The 17,854-nt window shown below is 47.6% G+C and overlaps 2 protein-coding genes across 5 annotated transcripts in view; both read right to left on the bottom strand.

Moving 5' to 3' along the window:
- Positions 1-7,220: 7,220 nt before the first annotated feature.
- Positions 7,221-12,165, bottom strand: LOC143834279 (uncharacterized). 4 transcript variants are annotated; one of them, XM_077330956.1, is made up of 4 exons: positions 11,904-12,165; positions 10,079-10,205; positions 9,414-9,707; positions 7,221-8,409 (listed from the first exon to the last, which is right to left on the bottom strand). In XM_077330956.1, the coding sequence occupies exons 1-4, from the start codon at positions 12,120-12,122 to the stop codon at positions 7,286-7,288; spliced, it is 1,764 nt and encodes a 587-aa protein (XP_077187071.1). In that variant the 5' UTR covers positions 12,123-12,165; the 3' UTR covers positions 7,221-7,285. The 4 variants fall into 4 exon arrangements, with proteins under 4 accessions (XP_077187071.1, XP_077187072.1, XP_077187073.1 ...); XM_077330957.1 differs by having other exon boundaries at positions 9,414-9,704; positions 11,904-12,164; XM_077330958.1 differs by lacking the exon at positions 11,904-12,165 and adding an exon at positions 10,832-11,070.
- A 1,636-nt stretch (positions 12,166-13,801) lies between these two features.
- LOC143834431 (uncharacterized) overlaps positions 13,802-17,854 on the bottom strand; it is a 41,531-nt gene continuing 37,478 nt past the window's right edge. The window contains exon 5 of the mRNA XM_077331266.1: positions 13,802-16,113. Coding sequence (XP_077187381.1) covers positions 14,904-16,113 — 1,210 coding nt within the window. The 3' untranslated portion in view covers positions 13,802-14,903. The remainder of the gene's footprint in view (positions 16,114-17,854) is intronic.

The following is a 17,854-nucleotide window of genomic DNA, read 5'->3' as shown; positions in this document are numbered from 1 at the left end:
GATTTTCCGGACTCTCCCTGTATAAGGTGATCTGCCACAGGTGATGCAAAAGGCCTAGCCTGACACCCTGGAGAGTCGCTGGCAATCCAAGTAGCCAAAATGCCTGTGATTGACTGGAGGTCTGAGTCTGTAGAAGGCAGCTTCATGTGTGCTGAAAGTCATCACACATTTGGAGTACTTTCAAAAAACGATGACTGGGGGTAAATGCAACTCACTGGTCATGCGTTGCATTGTGACTCTGCAGAGAATCTCTTGAGATTAGGTAATGGTGCTGTAACAACTGGTAGAGCAGGATATGTATCCATGGATAACATGGCGAATATGGGAGCTAAGATGGAAGATAAAAAGAGCTCAGTATTTTCTGCATAAGCTTTTTATTAGAAAATTTAAAATACTATTAAAAGCAAAAGTAAAGGGGAAAGCAAAAAGGATCCTCTGTTCTGTCATGTTCTCTATGACCATCATAAATCATTAATACTCATTGCATTATGTTAATAAATACAACCTTTAAAATCACTTTTCCCCTATACTTTCATATTTTCCCTCCTCAAATCTATAAATTGCCATTTCATGTATATTCAAATCATGTGAAAGGCCAAAAGATTTTCTTGGTGATATTATGAATCTCAGGAATCTTGTTCTTGATTCTGCTCTATTTTAATTTTTTAATTAACTAATTCATTATTTAGATTCCTAGGCCACCATTCTTGAACCCAGTATCTCAGGCGTCAATCACTTAAATACAGTAAAAACTACTAAAGCTAAATCCTTTGCATTTTGTATCAAGTCCTCCAAGTCCATAGCCTTTATTTCTTTCAAGTTCACAGCTTTTATTTCCAAGTCCAAAAGCATGCTGGTACCATAATAATCCCATCTCTGATTAATGCTAATGGGTCCCAAATTTTCAAATTTGTCTTTTTCTAGGTTCCATTAGCTTCAAGTGATCTGGTTCTCTTCCCAGGTCTTTGTTTACAGCTACAGTCCTGATTTCCAAATTCAGAGGGTTTTCTTTAGTTATATCCACCTCTCCTATTGTGACCACTGCGGTGTCAAGTGCTAAAAGAACTCACAACAAAACTTCTGTAATAAGAAAGCTTTAATGGAAGTTTACTTCAGCCACTATAACTGGCAAAGTCAAATCTAACCTACAATGGAAATGCAAGCCCTTTTCAAGGCAATTCTCCCGCCCAAAACTTGAATGTTCCCAGAGGGAGGGTTGCCCCCTCCTTTGCAGGTGCTAATTCAGGCAGCTGTCCAGGGAGTGTTACTTTCGGCGCGTCCTTGGGCAGCCTGGCGCCTGCTGACAAGATACACTATTATTGTTGCACTGAACAGAGCTAGCTGACAAGGTTCAAAAGACAAACAGTTCAAAGAGCCCACTACAAATCATGATAACATGGGAACAGCAGACAGGTTTCGTTTTCAGGCAGACCACTAATATAATATAATGGGCCAGGGTTACATAGAGGCCCAGCTAAATACTAAAGCCAAATAAAATGGAAGAACTTTTGTAAGAACACAATATGGCAGAGAACAGGCACTGATCCTGACATGCGGAGGTATCTGTCAGAACCCCAGGGTTTCTGCCATGATTGAAGCTGTATGTTTAGCCTCTATGTAGCCATCTTTGAATCTTTGAGTGTCTGTATAACCCTGAGTTGTCTCCCCTGTATCTTTGCAATTTATTGTATCATTGCCGTTAGCCTCAGTGCTCTTCAAGGTTACTGCCTGGCCTATTATCTTTCTTGGCTGATTTCCCGGTGCTGCACCTGGGAAGTTGGAGTGTGTCTATGGGGGGGGGGGGGTTAACTTGTTTTAGTGGGAAGACATGGAATAAGAACTAGTGTTTGAGAACTGTGATTCAGATTTGGCTATGTAAGTCCTGGAAGAGCTGCTTTGAATAATAAACTTTCCTTTTCATTCAAGTGAGGTTTTTATTTCAGGTCTATCATCCTGACAAGAGCCTCTTGTAGCGCAGAGTGGTAAGGCAGCAGACATGCAGTCTGAAAGCTCTGCCCATGAGGCTGGGAGTTCGATCCCAGCAGCCGGCTCAAGGTTGACTCAGCCTTCCATCCTTCCGAGGTCGGTAAAATGAGGACCCAGCTTGCTGGGGGGTAAACGGTAATGACTGGGGAAGGCACTGGCAAACCACCCCGTATTGAGTCTGCCATGAAAATGCTAGAGGGCGTCACCCCAAGGGTCAGACATGACTCGGTGCTTGCACAGGGGATACCTTTACCTTTATAATCCTGACAGTATCAAATTCCTCAAATTCTTGCCTACGTTCCTTCATAATTTCTTGTTTTAGATTGATCATTTCAATTTTCACTTCTGAAAGACTTCCTTCTATGCTCTTTAATAGTTCATCAAACATTTCTTGAAGCAGATCCATTGTACTCAAATCTGGCAGTTCCAGTGAAAGCATTCAGGAATACAACGGGCACTAGATTGGAAGGGTGGGGTAGAAGAACTCTGCAGTTGGCCTGGTCCTCGCCCTATGACCTGGAAAGGTTGCAGGCTTGAGGCCCCTGGGCAGGGAACTCACCTGCACTGGCAGCTCCTACATGGCAGGGACCTGCAGCCTCCAAGCCTCAGAGGGAAGTGGAAGGAGGGGGTGGACGGAGGATGGGGAGGGAAGGTAATTGGCTGTCTACTGGACAAACAGGAAAGCCAATTAGAGGAGGCACTCAGGGGTGGGACAGCCACCCTGAGAGGGTGTTAAGCGCTGAATAGCACTTAAGCCATGAGATCAGCTCCTCCTCCAAGCCCTGTTAGTTACTATTATTCACTTTATACACATACATATAACAGTACATAGCAAGGCACGTAATATTAAAATCCAATCCAAATGCTATATATATTTTAAATCCAGCTGTTCCAGTTGATTTCTTTGATAGAACATTTTTGGGTGCTTTTGGTCAAATGAAATATATTTAAGAACAACATTTGAGTCATTAAGACCAACAAAGTCTTATTCTCCATAACAGAATAAAAGATGATTGGTCATGTGAGTGCACCTGGACTCAAACTGTATTTGGCAGCTTCAGACCAAACAGGTTGCCCATCTGAAAATATTCCGTATATACTCGCATATAAGCTGAGTTTTTCAGCCCTTTTTTTAAGATGAAAAAGTCCCCCTTGGCTTATATGTGGGTATTCAGTCTCCGCCTCCCCCCCCTCACTAACTTAACAAGGCTAGCACGCACGTGTTGCTGCTGCAGGAAGCTCTGAAGCCTCCGTCTCAAAGAGAGAACAAAGAGCAGAAGGAGGGAACACCCCTAGAGGAAGGAATTGTCAAGCGTTGAAAGAACTCACAACTAGCTTCTTAATAATAAGAAAGCTTTTATTGAGAAGTATTACAAACATCAAGACTGGCGAAGTCAAATCTGACTTGGGTACAGATTTGCTTCTTCTTATCCGTACAATTCTCCCGCCCAAAACTTGAAAGTTCCCAAGGGAGGGGAGAAGGAGAGAAGAGAGTCATGCAATTAAAAACAGTGATACATTCTCATGACCTTGGCTGGATGATAGTAAAGCTGGGCCCAGCCGAGAGGCCTCAACAAGTGATAAGAGTTACAATAACATATATTTCACTTTTACTAGATAGCATGAATACAGGGCCTGAGGCAACCAGGCACCAAGCAATAAAACTGTCATGGAAGAACTCAGGCTAATTTATGACAAGGATTCTATCAATCCTGACAGGAATGAAAAGTGGAGGGCACAGAACACTGGGCTAAGAAGATGGGAAGGAGCACAGGACAGGATATAAAAAGGCAAGCAGGATCAGAGGGAAAGAGGGAGGGTGGGAAGAAAAGGGGAAAAAATCCTGCCCGAAACAGGGGGGAGGGGAGGAAAGGAGAAAAAGCCACTATCCAAACACCACGCTCAGCTTATATGTGAGTCAATGAGTTTTTCCAGCATTTTGTGGTTTAATTAGGTGCCTCAGTTTATATGCGAGTCAACTTATATGCGAGTATATACGGCACTTATAATATTGAACTTTGGGGATTATCCCATGGAGTATGTAGAGAAACGCAGACTCTATTAAACTAATCCTGACTAAACTAAAACTGACCAGAAATCCCGCAAATGGCAGGACTGCCCCAGGATCACCCCAAAAGTCCTGCGTCCCGTCCCATCTCCAGATTGTCCCGCGGTGCCCAAGGCGGCGCTCAGCATTCTCTGTCCTCCTCCTGATTCATCGGCTCCACCTTCCCCTGTGACCGCGAGAAAGCACCTGGTAGCACTTAATTGGCTTGCGTGCTGCGCTGGGTGAAAGACTCTGTTTTTGCCAGGCTGCTGCGTAACAAATGGTGAGACAGAGCCTAGAGATCAGCAGCCCCCCCCCTCCCCATATGCTCAAAGCACGCTAGAATAATCTCAGCCAGAATTCTTTAGGTGCCTCTGGCTTCTGGAGGGAAGCTCTGATCGCTCCAGCCTTCTCATTTCCAAACCAAATAGTGGGAAGGACGGCTTAATACGCTGAAATGGAATCACAGACAGGCATGCGTGGGGGAGAGAAGCCCTTGGGAGCGGAGCTTGAATGGCTGGCCGCCTGTCAAAATGATGACGCGACTGTATTTTCCCGAGAGCCAGCCACAATGAATAGCATGGGGCTTACTTCTGAGTAGACAGGCAGGCTTAGGCTGCTCCTTGAGAAGGCAAAGCTCAGCAACATAGTCAAAGTGCGATTTGCTTTCCCTCATTTGGCTATAACTCGTTTCCACTTCCAGTGCAGGCTTATGTAGAATGGCCACTGCTTCAAGTGCCCTGCTATCAGCTGCCTTCCAGTGGAGAAGCTGCATGATGCAGGCTCCGATCCTAAGGCCATCTGGAAATAATTTCAAGTGAAATCTATAAGATTTATTTAAAAGTACACAGAGTGATAAAAGGGGTGAGAGGGCTTTTTAAACGTGCTTCTAATTTCTAAGTGACCTTGTCTGTCCCCCCATTATTTCTGAAGACATTCTTGTGTAAAATGAATATTTCCCCCCAAAAAACACACTATCCAATTCATGATACGAAGCAGGAAGCACCTATTTTTAATTGAATTATAGCCCCTGGAAATAAATTCTTGTGAAATCATATGTTCTGAGGATGCTCAAAGTATGAATGTTTTCTTATATGTAAGAGAAGAAAGGTAAGCTATGAGTCTTTTTGAAGGACAGAGTGCAAAGCCATTTCTAAAAATGTATGACCAGCAGGAGATGTTCATGAAAATTTCTTATTGTTAGCAGTGTATAGAGTCAGGTTTATTTGTGTCTGGGAATATATCAAAACAACATCACCCAGCTATTAAAGAATGATTTATTTAAAACATTTCTGTTCCACCCATTAACCAGGATCTAGTTCCCAGAACAGCCAACTATGGGGTAGTGGAGGAAACCCAACCCAAAACCTAAAGTATAAAAACAAAAACGTTTCTAAAGCACAAATACAGCCCACAAAATGTCAAGCAGTAAAAACATTATGCCATGTATTCACAGCAAATCAGCAGAACTCAAACCCAGAAAAATAAATGATCAGCACTCCCCCCCCCCCCCAACATTCCAGGCTGTTTAAGGCAGGCTGGTTGGGGGCTGGGTGACCAGCCGCGGTTCCTCCGGTCACACTTCTGGAAGCCACGTGGTTGCACAGACAAAGGATCCACAGGCAGTAAAGAAATTAAGTATCTGCCTGAAACTGTCTGTGGAGTTGCTTGATGTCGCTGTTCAGCGCTTTGTAGTTTAAAGAATAAGTTTTTTTAAAAAATTAGAATAAGTTAGCTAATTAGATCTAGAGACGCGGCTGGAGGTTGGCAACCTCCCCGTGTCTCCAAGCTGTGTAGGCCTGAGGTGATTCCAGACCTCCAGGCCAGGCCTGGAAGTTAGCAACCCCCCGGTCAATGATGTCTCTCTTTATGAATCTTAAAATCTCGTCACTTTATATTAAACGGATAGCGAAACTGTGGCTCTTCAGATGTCCATGGACAACAGTTCTTACAACAATGTGCTGGCAGGGGCTCATGGGAATCGTTGTCCATGGACATCTGGACAGCCAGTTTGGCCAGCCCTGCTATTCAATAACAATGCAACGGGCATACAACAAAGCAAGTCATGGTGGGCCCGCAGGAATTAGGAAGGGAACATCAGCCCTGTTGTGTGAGTGTTTGTGAGGAAGCTAGAGTTGTGGAAGGCTCAATCTGCAGCAGACTATTCAACCCATAATGACCTATGACCCTACAGAAAAGATTCCCTTTCAGTCATTTCATTTAGTGTTTCCCTTATCCTCTGGCTTTTCACACCTGCAGCCAGATATGCTTTCTTTGCTAACTTCTTCCCATGGGAAAGAAGTTCCATTCTTCCCAATGAAAAGTTTTTTCCCTGTGTGTGAGACCTCTCACACGGGAGATGGTCAGTCCTCTGTCTGGAACCTTCCCCCATCTCAGCATTTAGATGCTTTCTCTCTCGTGTGAATTTTATGGTGATATATGAGGCTCGAACTATGCATATAGCTTTTACCACACTCCATAGATTTAAATGGCTTCTCTCCAGTGTGAGTTTTTTCATGTACCTGCAAGGATGCCTTGAAAGAGAACAATTTCCCACCATCCAGTCACTGGTGTGGCTTCTCTCCCGTGTGGGTTCTTTGATGCTGCTGCTGGGAGAACTTTGTGGCAAAGCTGTTCCCGCAATCCAGGCATTTATACAGAGAGTCACCTGTGTGGATCTTCTGATGCTTCTGCAAGCGTAAAGGATTGATGAAGCTTCTCCCGCACTCTGGACACTCGTGGGATTCCTTTCCTGGATGGAATTTCTCGTGCTGAGAGAGATGTGATTTCTGCCAGAATCCCTTCCCGCAGAGGGAGCACCTGTATGGTTTCTCCCCTGTGTGGATTCTCATGTGCTGAATGAGGTTAGATTTTTCACTGAAGCTCCTCCCGCACCCCGAGCAAGAAAATGGTTTCTCTCCTGTGTGGATTTTCTCATGTCAAATGAGTTTATCTTTTCTTATGAATACTCTCCTACACTCCAGACAGTTGTAACGCTTCTCCTTGTGGATCTTCTCATGTTGAGTAAGTCCACGCTTTGTTGTGTATCCTTTCCCACATTTTAGGCCAGGGGTAGACAAACTGTGGCCCTCCAGATGTCCATGGACTACAATTCCCAGGAGCCCCTGCCAGCGAACGCTGGCAGGGGCTCCTGGGAATTGTAGTCCATGGACATCTGGAGGGCCGCAGTTTGACTACCCCTGTTCTAGGCACTTGAACGGGTTCTCTCCTGTGTGTTTAGTAATTCTATGTTTAGTAACTTCGACTGAAAGTTTCCCCGTAATCAGGGCATTGATACTGATGCATTCTCTGCTTATGTCGAGTATGGGATATCTTATGACGGAAACATTTCCCGCATTCTCGGCACTCATATGGTTTGTCCTCTTGGTGGGTTCTCTTATGCTTTGCAAGGGCTGAGGAGCTCCTAAAGCTTTTTCCACACTCTGGGCACTGATATGGTTTCTCACCCGTGTGAATTCTCCGGTGCACTCGGAGGTCTGAATTGTGTCTGAAGCTTCGCTCACAATCTGAACACTTATGCGGTTTCTCTTCTCCATGGATTTTCTTGTGCCTGTTGCGGTTTCTCAGGCAGTTGAAGCTCCTCCCACAATCTAAGCATTTAAACGGTTTCTCTCCCGTGTGGATTCTCCCGTGAGCAGCAAGGTGCTCTTTCAGTCTGAAGCCCTTCCCACACTGCGAGCATTTGAACGGCTTCACTTCTGTGTGCGTCTTCTTGTGTCTAGCAAGATGCCCACTCCTACCGAAACTTTTCCCACACTCTCGACATGGATAGGGTTTGTCTCCACTGTGGACCCTTTTATGGCATTTGAGGCTTAGAGCAGTTTTTAAACATTTCCCACAACTGGAACATTCATAGGATCTTTCTCCCTTGTGCCACCTCTCATGCGCAAGAAGGTTTGATGTGGACCTGAAACTTTTCCCACACACGGAGCATGCATGCAGTTTAACTCCTGTGTGCATTCGCATGTGTATAACAAACGGACTGCAGTGCTGGAAGCGTCTCCCGCACTCTGAGCACTGGAAGGGTTTTTCTGCTGCCTCGTTTCTCTTGTTGGTGTTAAGGCTGGAGTTTCTTGCCTGGCCTTTGAGAGGCTTGCATGACCCATCCATCTGATTCCTCTCTAGCACTTTAGCTCTGGAGAGGTCCTTGTGGCTTCCCACGAAAGGACTGGCTCCCTTCTCAGAATGCTTCTGTGGGTCGCTCTCTGGCCTTTCCTGAGTCACGCACTGACTCCCTTCCCCCTGATCCTGGGAAGTTCCCTCCCTGATCCATTTCAGTGCTGTCCCTTTTGGGGTCACCGGTGGTCCATTTTCTGCTTGCAGAGATTTCCCCTTTTCTTCTGCCTGCTCAGCATCTGTTGGAGAGAAAAGTAGGTAAGAACATAGTCAGGCCTTTCTTCCCTTCAGAAGATAGGAGTTAGGGACAAAATCCTGGCATTATAAGGACTTCCAGGGGTCATATCCCTTCCCCCTGTACCCCAACCACTTTATTTCCTCTATATGACCGTTTATGCACTGGGAACTTTACTGCCCCAGCTCCCGTACAGGAAAACAAATCAGGGGCGGATGAGGCGCACCAAGCCAAATGCTCACCAATATGGGTGCAGGAAGAGGTGGGGCAACCTGTCACGACTAAAATTCCAGCCTGCAGCCCAGCATGAAACCTCCAGTGCATAAACGGTCTATCTTCTCCAAGCAGCCCCTCTTCCTCTTCCCTGGCTTTCCTCTCTCCTTTCCATTATCAACTGACCTTTCTTTTATCCGCTCCTTCAGTCTTTGGCTTTATTATTGACTTCTGTTATACTCTGCCTTCTGCCCCAATAGTGATCCGAATCAATGTACCTCATTCTCCTCTCCATCATATTGAACCCAAGAATTTCTGGAACCTAGTCTAACCAGGATATAGAAAATTGGCTTTCTGTCCTTCCCTTCCCCAGAGTCCAGCAGATGGATGACTTCCGCCACCAGCTGGACCGAGGCGGGTCTGTGCTGCTTGTGCCACCAGACTTCACAGCGGAGTTTAACACACATGAGCTACTAGCTCACCGCCTTGCCGACACAGGGTAGAGAAAAGCGGCATATAAGAACCAACTCTTCTCCAGTAATCTCAGGGCTCTCTCTGCCTCACCCACCTCACAGGGTGTCTGTTGTGGGGAGAGGAAAGGGAAGGCAATTGTAAACCGGTTTGAGACTCCTTCGGGTAGAGAAAAGCAGCATATAAGAACCAACTCTTCTTCTTCTTGTTGTTCTAACTGTGGCCAAAGAACGGGGCTTGCAGGATCTCTCCCTCCCCAAATAATCAGTTCTCACACTATCCATAGCTCCCTCTTCTGCAAGACAACTATTTCCCCCCCCTTACCATAACTCAGAGAGGAATCTTGCCGCTGCACTGTGCACGTCTTTGGTCTCCCATTCCTGTGACTTCTCCTTTGGCCTTCCAGTTCACGAAACCCCCCACTGTCCTCCTTGTGAGGAGAGGCTTTTGCCCTCTTCTTGCCAGGTTGCTTTCCTGGAGGTCTCTCTGGGCCATGGGGGACCCCGGAGTCTTCTCCTCTCTCCTGACGTCTGGAAAGGCTCTTCTGGGCTCTGTGCAAGAGCTTTTCCTTGTCTTTATTGGGTGGGTCAGGTTCTTCACTCAGATGGCCACCACCTGCTGGAACAAAGAGGAAGATTAAGAGAAGCCCCTGCCTTGTGTCAGAAAGGGAGAATCTGATGAGGACAACTTCATTTATCTGGAGAACTAGAAGCCCTGCTTTCCACTACCGTAGCCCAACAAAGCAGAACAAACCATGGCGAATGCCATGAAGTTGCAATATTAAGCAATAGTGGGAGGTCTCCGGTCTCCACCTGGAGGTTGGCAACCCTAGATTTTGTATAACGTGAATTCCTATTTGACAGTTTTCCTCTATTAGCAGCCATCACCTGAGAGAAGATGGGGGAAAGAAAATGAAATTGCCTTGGTCAATTCCCCCGTAACTCAAGGGGCTCCACTGGCCCAGGTAGTAAGTAGTCTGGGACTCTTACCCAGGGAGGCCACGATGTTGTAGTTTTCCTGCATGACCTCCTTGTAGAGGGCTCTTTGCTTAGGATCCAGCAGGGCCCACTCGCCCTCTGTGAAATGCACAGCCACATCTTCAAAGGTCACGGGGGCCTGACAAAGAGACAATGAGAAAAATCATTCTATCTGACCTTTGTTACCCTCCATAAGCCGTACTGGTTGTGGTTGGCTCCAAGTCTTGCAACAAATCAATAGCACATAGGCATGGGGTGGAGAAGGGGGATAGAGGGAGCTTTTCCGCCTTCCCCCATAATACCAGAAGGCGACAAGGACTGAGAAAAACAAAGAACATATTGAGCCAAGGAGTCATTAAACTGCAGGAAGACCCCCGGGCCTGATGTGGCACAGGAAGCAGGAATGAGGAGGAGGGGTTGCTGGATTATTCAAAGTCCTTTCTTGGACAACTAGTGAAGGGAGCCTTCCCATCCAGAGGCAGCAAAAACCTCTGAAACTCATCGCTAGGAGATCTATCTGGGAAGGGCCTCAGCCTCGTGCTCTTGCTGTTTGCCTGCCTTTCCAGGGCAACCGGAAAGAAGCCCTCTTTTCAACCTCCAAGTTCCCTCCTGGGATACATGAAAGGAATCCCACACTGAAAGGCGCTCCCGAGCACGTGCAGAGCACATTCCTCTGCCTGGCCGCCCAGGAGAGACCGACGCACCCCTCAGCCCCTCAACCCGCCCGCCTTGAGAAAGATGTGGGGCAGGACCCCAGGCACCTACCGAGTGACGAGGCATTGGGGGGGCGGCGTCCCTCTTTGCACAAGCGACCTTCCAGGGAATTAGGCAACCCCGCCCCCAACCCAGCCGCTGCCTGGCTCCGCCTCTCGCCTTGCAGGCGGCCCCGAAGCGCGCCGCTCTCGTCCCGTCGCTGCAAGAAGCGCTGCAAAGCTAAGCAGCCGGCCCACTCCGGAGCCCCGGGGAAGAGGGGGAGGGGCCGGCTCCACGTGCACCAATCGGAGAGGGCAGCGCGCGCCTCCCCCCCGCCCCCATCTTGCTTGCAACTCCCCTGCGCAAACTGGAAAAGGAGCGGGAGAAAGAAAAGGGCCGGGGGATGGGCGGGGGGTGTCCCTCATGAAGCATTACTTGGACCAAGGGGGAGTCCCCCTCCTGCCCCCAACTTTCTCACTGCCCCCCTGGATCCTTCCACCGCCCCCAGGGGGGAATACCACCCCCTGGGAACTCCTAATGCACCGGAATATACTGTAAACATGACATGTTTGATGCACGGGCAGCGTTCTCTGGAGGGCCTGGTCTGAATTCTCCCCCTGCAGACACGAGTGAAGTCCTAGAGTACAGTTCACTGTGACAAGTTAGACTTCAGGGCCTCTGCGACTCCGATTCCAGAGATGGAGCCGGTCTGGCGGTCTGTGGCAGCATTGCGTCCTGTAGGATTATTTTCTTTCCAGAGCTGCCCCAGGTGCTACATCTATACATTCTCTTGCTGGGGGGTAAATGGTAATGACTGGGGAAGGCACTGGCAAACCACCCCGTATTGAGTCTGCCATGAAAACGCTGGAGGGCGTCACCCCAAGGGTCAGGCATGACCCGGTGCTTGCACAGGGGATACCTTTACCTTTATAAGGACGGAATATTGGGTTGCTTTGGGGCTTCATTTAAACGAAGTGAAGCGCGGGGAGTACATGAAAGGAGTCCCATATGGAAGGTCGTTTCTGAGCATGTGCAGAACGCATTTCTCCCCATAGCTGCTCAGGTGAGACAGACACATCCCACGCACCCCTTGAGAGAGAGAGAGAGAGAGAGAGAGAGAGAGAGAGAGAGAGAGAGCACCTACCGAGCGGCGTGGCATGGCGAGGGCTGCGGCGGCTTCCCCGTCCCTCTCTGCAGGGAGCGGCCAGCGACCCCCCAGGAGCCAGGCAGGCAGCCCCCTAACCAAGCCGCTCCCTCGCTCCGCGCCCGCCCCTCGTTGCAAGAGAGTAGCCCAGAGAGGGAGCCGCGGGGCAGCGGTCGGCACCCTCAGGACCGTCGGGGTGGAGCGCGCTTTGCGTCGCATCGCATGAAACTCCCCCCTGGAAACATCTCAAAACGAGGGCGGGAAAGAACAAGGCCGGGCGGCGCGAGGGCTCGGAGTCCCCTATGGAAGGTCGCTCCTGAGCATGCGCAGAACGCATTTCTCAGCTACTCGGGGGGAGACAGACACACCCCACGCACTCACCTACTTGAGAGAGGCATGGCGGGGCTACGGCATTTCATTTTGGGGTGTGTGTGTGTGTAGCACCCATTAGAGAAAGTTGGGAAAATAGAAAAAAAGAGAAAAAACCAAGCGCAGGAATCTTAAATTTCTTACACCAGTGTGGAGCAGTGTTTGAGCATCTAATTTGGGGTTAACTGGCTATGGAATTTGGGGATCCAAGTTTGAATCCCCACTTCTCCTCCACATGCAGCCAGCTGGGTGACCTCAGGCTGGTCACAGTCCCTCGAGTGGTCCTTGCAGAGCGGTCCTGCCAGAGCTCCCTCAGCCTCACCTACCTTAGGGAGTCACTGTTGTGGGGAGAGGAAGGGAAGGCAATTGGAAGCCGCTTTGAGACTCCCTCGAGTGATGAATAACGGGGTATACAAGCCAACTCTTCCCCTTCCATCATCATCATTATTATTATTACTGTTTTTGTTTAAACTTCCCTGTCCCACCAGATTGTAAATTGTAAACCATAAACTATCCATCCCGTTCTGATTATACCTTACATGCAGTTCTTCATAAATAAGTCTCTGTTGACTTTCTTTAACCTTCAAAACCGTAACAAAATCTGAGTCCAATAGCACCTTTAAGACCAACAAAGATTTATTCAAGGCATGACTCTCTCAGAGCTCTCTTGGCCCCACCTCCCTCACAAAGTGCCAGATGTGGAAAAAGGAAGGTAAGGTGATTGTAAGCCACTTTCTTTAGAGTACAGGGAAGTAGGATATAAAAACCTACTGTTCTTCAATCACCCTCCTGAAATTTAAAAAATGCCTCAGAAAGTATGAATTAGTGAGCATTCAAAATAGTCCCTTCAGGCTTTACAACCTGTTTTTCACCATGCAAACAAAAAATTTAAATCAGGTGCCTTCAGGAAACCCACTAGCAGATCATAAAGGAAACAGCCCTCTATGTTTGTTCCTGAGTGGTTATGTTTCAAAAGTACACTGCCTTTAGAGGTGGAGGTTCTATTTTAGCTATTCCCAACTATTGTTGTTGTTAGGTGCGGAGTCGTGTCCGACCCACCGCGACCCCATCCTTCCTGTCTTCTACCACTCTCCGGAGTCCATACACCAATGCAAAAACTATACTGGTTATTTTAGGTAAAGCACCATATGGCAGCAAATTTATTGTTGCTAAGTTCTTTGCAGTCTGCTACCTGGTTCATCAGAAAGCAAGCATTTAGATGTGATTTATTAGGCTAGATAATGAAGTATTTTCAAAAAACAGAATAATTTCCTCCCATAAAAGAAGATTTCACTTAGAACTTCCCGGGTGGTTTCAGATCCTCAGGAACAATATTTTTAGACCCTAAAGAACAAAGCTTGGGCAACATCATGTGTCAGCACACCTCAGTGATGCACTGTGCAGACTAGTATGGAAGTCATTTTGTACCACTTTCTATAGATAACTTTGCACATTAAAAGGTGTCAGTGCTCCTGTTCAAGTGATGTGTATTTATAGCCCACCACAAACCCCACATCAATTCTTTTAAAGCAGACTTTGTCTGAGTACTTGTCATTGTACAAAAATAACACTCTTCATGCCCTATTTTACCCACATCAGATTTTGTTATTTTTGCAGCCTGTGTCTCACAAAGCAAACACAGTTGTTTAAAGCCAAAAAGATCCTTTTATCCCCCCCCCAAATAACATAGCTCCCTCACCCCACCCCTTAAAGAATAATCATCCACTTGTCAAACTTCTAAATCAAGGCTGGATTACACTGGTTCCTTAATTCTACACAGAGGTATATTCAACCCACCAGTTTCAGAGAGGCAACTGAGTGCTACATAGGATTGTACCCCACACAGTCACATTCCAGCAGGGGTGCCAGGTACCACAGCCAAGACGGAATAGCTTGCCTAAGACATCCTAAATCAAAATAAATATGCTATTTGAACAAGTTCACAGCCTCTTAGAGCCAGACTGGAGGAGATGTTGGCAGTACATGATCTTTGTCAAAATTGGCTAACTCTATCCAGTTATGGGGAGGCCCTCTGCTTTGGGTAGCCATGATAGTAAAGTGGGGCAGGGGACCTATACAGAACAGAATCCTTTCCCTCTGCCCATTTCTGGTAACCCACAATACAGGGCTGGTGTGAGGAGAAAATGGAGGAGGGGGAAACCCATATAGAACACTCTGAGCTTGTTGGAGGAACAGTGAGATAGAAAAAGATAACAATAAAAGAAGCCATGTTGGATCAGGCCAATGGCCCATTCAGTCCAACACTATGTAATCACACAGTGGCCAAGACCCGGGTGCTATCAGGAGGTCTAGCAACAGGGCCAAAACTCCCAAACTCACGGTGAACAGCATCTCCTGAAGGCTGTATAAGATCAAGAAATGGGTGGGGGAAGAGGGAAACAGTGTTAACACTCTTGGTGGTAGCAGTCCTAATCAGCCTCAACTGCAGCTGCCACTAGGTGAAAATCTGAAAGCTACATAAAAGACCTTCGATGTGCTCTTTAGTTAATCTGAAAGCCAGCATCCTACATTAGCTCCTGTGTATTGCAAAAAAAAAAACACTTGATATCTAACAAGGTATGTTCCATCGTCATATCAGGCTGTTCCCCCCTCCCCCCACACCTCCAGCCATTACTGTTTCTCTCCCAGGTGAGTTCTCTCGTGCTTGTTAAGAATCGTCCTCCTAATGAAGCCCTTCCCACAGTCTGAGCACTTAAATGGTTTTTCTCCCGTATGGGTTCTCTCGTGCACAATGAGGCTCGAGCTCTGGTTGAACCCCTTCCCGCAGTCCGAGCATTTATACGGCTTCTCTTCCGTGTGGATCCTTTCGTGGCGGATGAGGCTCGATTTGTCGCTGAAGCTCTTCTCGCACGCCGAGCAGCTGTACGGCTTCTCGCCCGTGTGGATCCTCTCGTGCTTGATCAGGCTCGACCGGTCGCTAAAGCTCTTTCCGCAGTCCGAGCATTTGAACGGCTTCTCTCCCGTGTGGGTCCTCTCGTGGTTGGTCAGGTTCGACTTCCTGTTGAAGCTCTTCCCGCAAAAAGAGCAGTCGTAGGGTTTTTCCCCCGTGTGCGTCCCCTCGTGCCTGATGAGGTGCGACCGGCTGCTGAAGCTTTTCCCGCAGTCCGAGCACTTGAACGGTTTCACTCCCGTGTGAATCCTTTCGTGGGTGAGAAGGTGAGACCTCCGCACAAAGCTTTTCCCGCAAGTGGAGCATTTGTATGGTTTGTCTCCTCGGTGAGCCTTCTCGTGTTTATTAAGGCTCGATTTGTCGCTGAAGCGTCGCCCGCAATGGGAGCAGTTGTAAGGTTTCTCTCCGGTGTGGATTCTCCGGTGTATGACAAGACTGGAATTCTGGTTGAACCCTTTCCCACAGTCGGCGCACTTGAACGGCTTCAGACCAGTGTGCTTCATCTCATGGATGAGAAGGTTCGATCTTTGCACGAAGCCTTTGCCGCACACGGCACAACCGTACGGCTTCTGCCCTAAGTGGATTCTCTCATGCGCAAGGAGGCTGGAGCTCTGAATGAATCTTTTGCCACAGTCTGAGCATTTATATGGCCTCTGTTCTCGGTGGATTCTCTGGTGTCTGACCAGGGTCGAGCTCTGGTTGAACCTTTTCCCGCACTCCAAGCACTTGTACGGGCGCTGTTCCGTGTGGCTCCTCTCGTGCCGGATGAGGCTGGAGCTCTGGTTGAATCTTTTCCCACACTGTGAGCAGCTGTAGGGTTTCTCCCCGGTGTGTTTCCTCTTATGCCTGATCAGGCTGGATCCATCGCTGAAGCTGTTTCCGCACTCGGTGCACCGGAAAGGTTTTTCTCCCGTGTGGATCCTCTCATGGGTTCGAAGGTTGGATCTTTTCATGAAGCTTTTTGCACAGCGCGAGCATTTGTGGGGCTTGTCTGCTGCGTTCTGTGCTTCTTGTTTGATAGGATCTGGGCTAACGCCGATGCTTCTCCCAAACCCTGAGTAATACGGGGTTTCTCCCATGTGCATTCTTTCATGGCCGTCTCCTGCTGGAGGAAGCAGAAAGCAAGCGAATTATGCACAGGTCTTGTTATCTGCACATCGTCAATCAAAAACAAATTCAGTCAAAAACCAGCAGAAATAATTTAGCATAGTGGGTCCCTGACCTTCATTTAATGTATTTATTTATATAACATAGAATCATGGAATCATAGAGTTGGAAGGGGCCACACAGGCCATCTAGTCCAACCCCCTGCTCAACACAGGATCAGCCCTAAGCATCCTAAAGCATCCAAGAAAAATGTGTATCCAACCTTTGCTTGAAGACTGCCAGTGAGGGGGAGCTCACCACCTCCTTAGGCAGCCTATTCCACTGCTGATCTACTCTGACTGTGAAAATATTTTTCCTGATATCTAGCATATCGTTGTACTTGTAATTTAAACCCATTACTGAGCGTCTTTTCTTCTGCAGCCAACAGAAACAGCATCCTGCCCTCCTCCAAGTGACAACCTTTCAAATAAAGAGGGCTATCGTGTTATTATTTTTATTTATTTATTTGATTTCTATATCACCCTTCTGAAAGGGGCTCAGGGTGGGGGACAACAACAGAAATAACAATGACAGAAGTTAATTCATGACATTAAAAACCTTTAAAATCTTTAAACCGGATCCCATAACACTCCACAAAACAGCAGTAGTGTCAATACAGATCTTATTTCTGGAGTACTTTCCATTCACTGATGTTTTTCAGGGGCAGTGTTCTCCATTGGGGCCCATGTGATGTTATAGAATCACTGGCCCCAACCAAAGTTTGCCAGAAGAGCTCCATCTTACAGGCCCTGGTTGCATTTTTGAATAGGCAAGTCCCACAGAATGTTACGAAGATACATGTATGGAATCTCCTACTGCCTCTCCCATTATACCCCCCAAGGAGCACGACAGTCAATGGATCAAAACCTGCGCAGGGTCCCTGGCTTCAAAGAGGTGAGGCTGGTCTCAACAAGAACTAGGGCTTTCTGGACACTGTTGGAATGCACTGCCAAAAGATATCAGGGCCCTGGAGGATCTTAATCAGTTCAGCAGGGCCTGCAAGACAGAGCTGTTCCACCAGGCCTACGTACCAATTATGGGGAACAAACACCAAAGAAAAGCTTCAGGCCCAGCTTGTTGACTAGGATTTGACCCCATCCTTCCTTCGGTGGGGCACATGCTTCCCCCTCCCAAACAAACTTTTATCTCCACAACAACAGCCCTGTCAGGTAGGTTCGGCTGTGAGACAGTGACTAGCCATATGACACATCAAACACAATTATGTGGATATTTTTTACTCAGAGCCAAGACCCTCTGAATTTAATGTAACCACACAGGTAAGCCAACACAGATCTGCAACTTCTGGGAGTCCCACGGAAGAATGGGAATTTGGACGGGGTCTCCCGACTCATGGTCCCATTTGCTTATCACACTGCACCACCATAAATAGTGGCGAGAAAGATGGGGTCCATCACTGTTGGAGGCTAGACAGACCTGTTGATGGATCCAACCTCTGCAATTCTTCTACTTGTCAAAATGGTGCTAGCCCCTGTGATCTCTCTCACCTGAGCGGACCCCATGGAAA

The sequence above is a fragment of the Paroedura picta genome, chromosome 3, assembly GCF_049243985.1.
Source record: "Paroedura picta isolate Pp20150507F chromosome 3, Ppicta_v3.0, whole genome shotgun sequence".
In the NCBI taxonomy this organism is placed as follows: Eukaryota; Metazoa; Chordata; class Lepidosauria; order Squamata; family Gekkonidae; genus Paroedura; species Paroedura picta.
The sequence above is the reverse complement of the archived record's forward strand: the minus strand, read 5'-3'. Positions and strand labels throughout refer to the sequence as shown.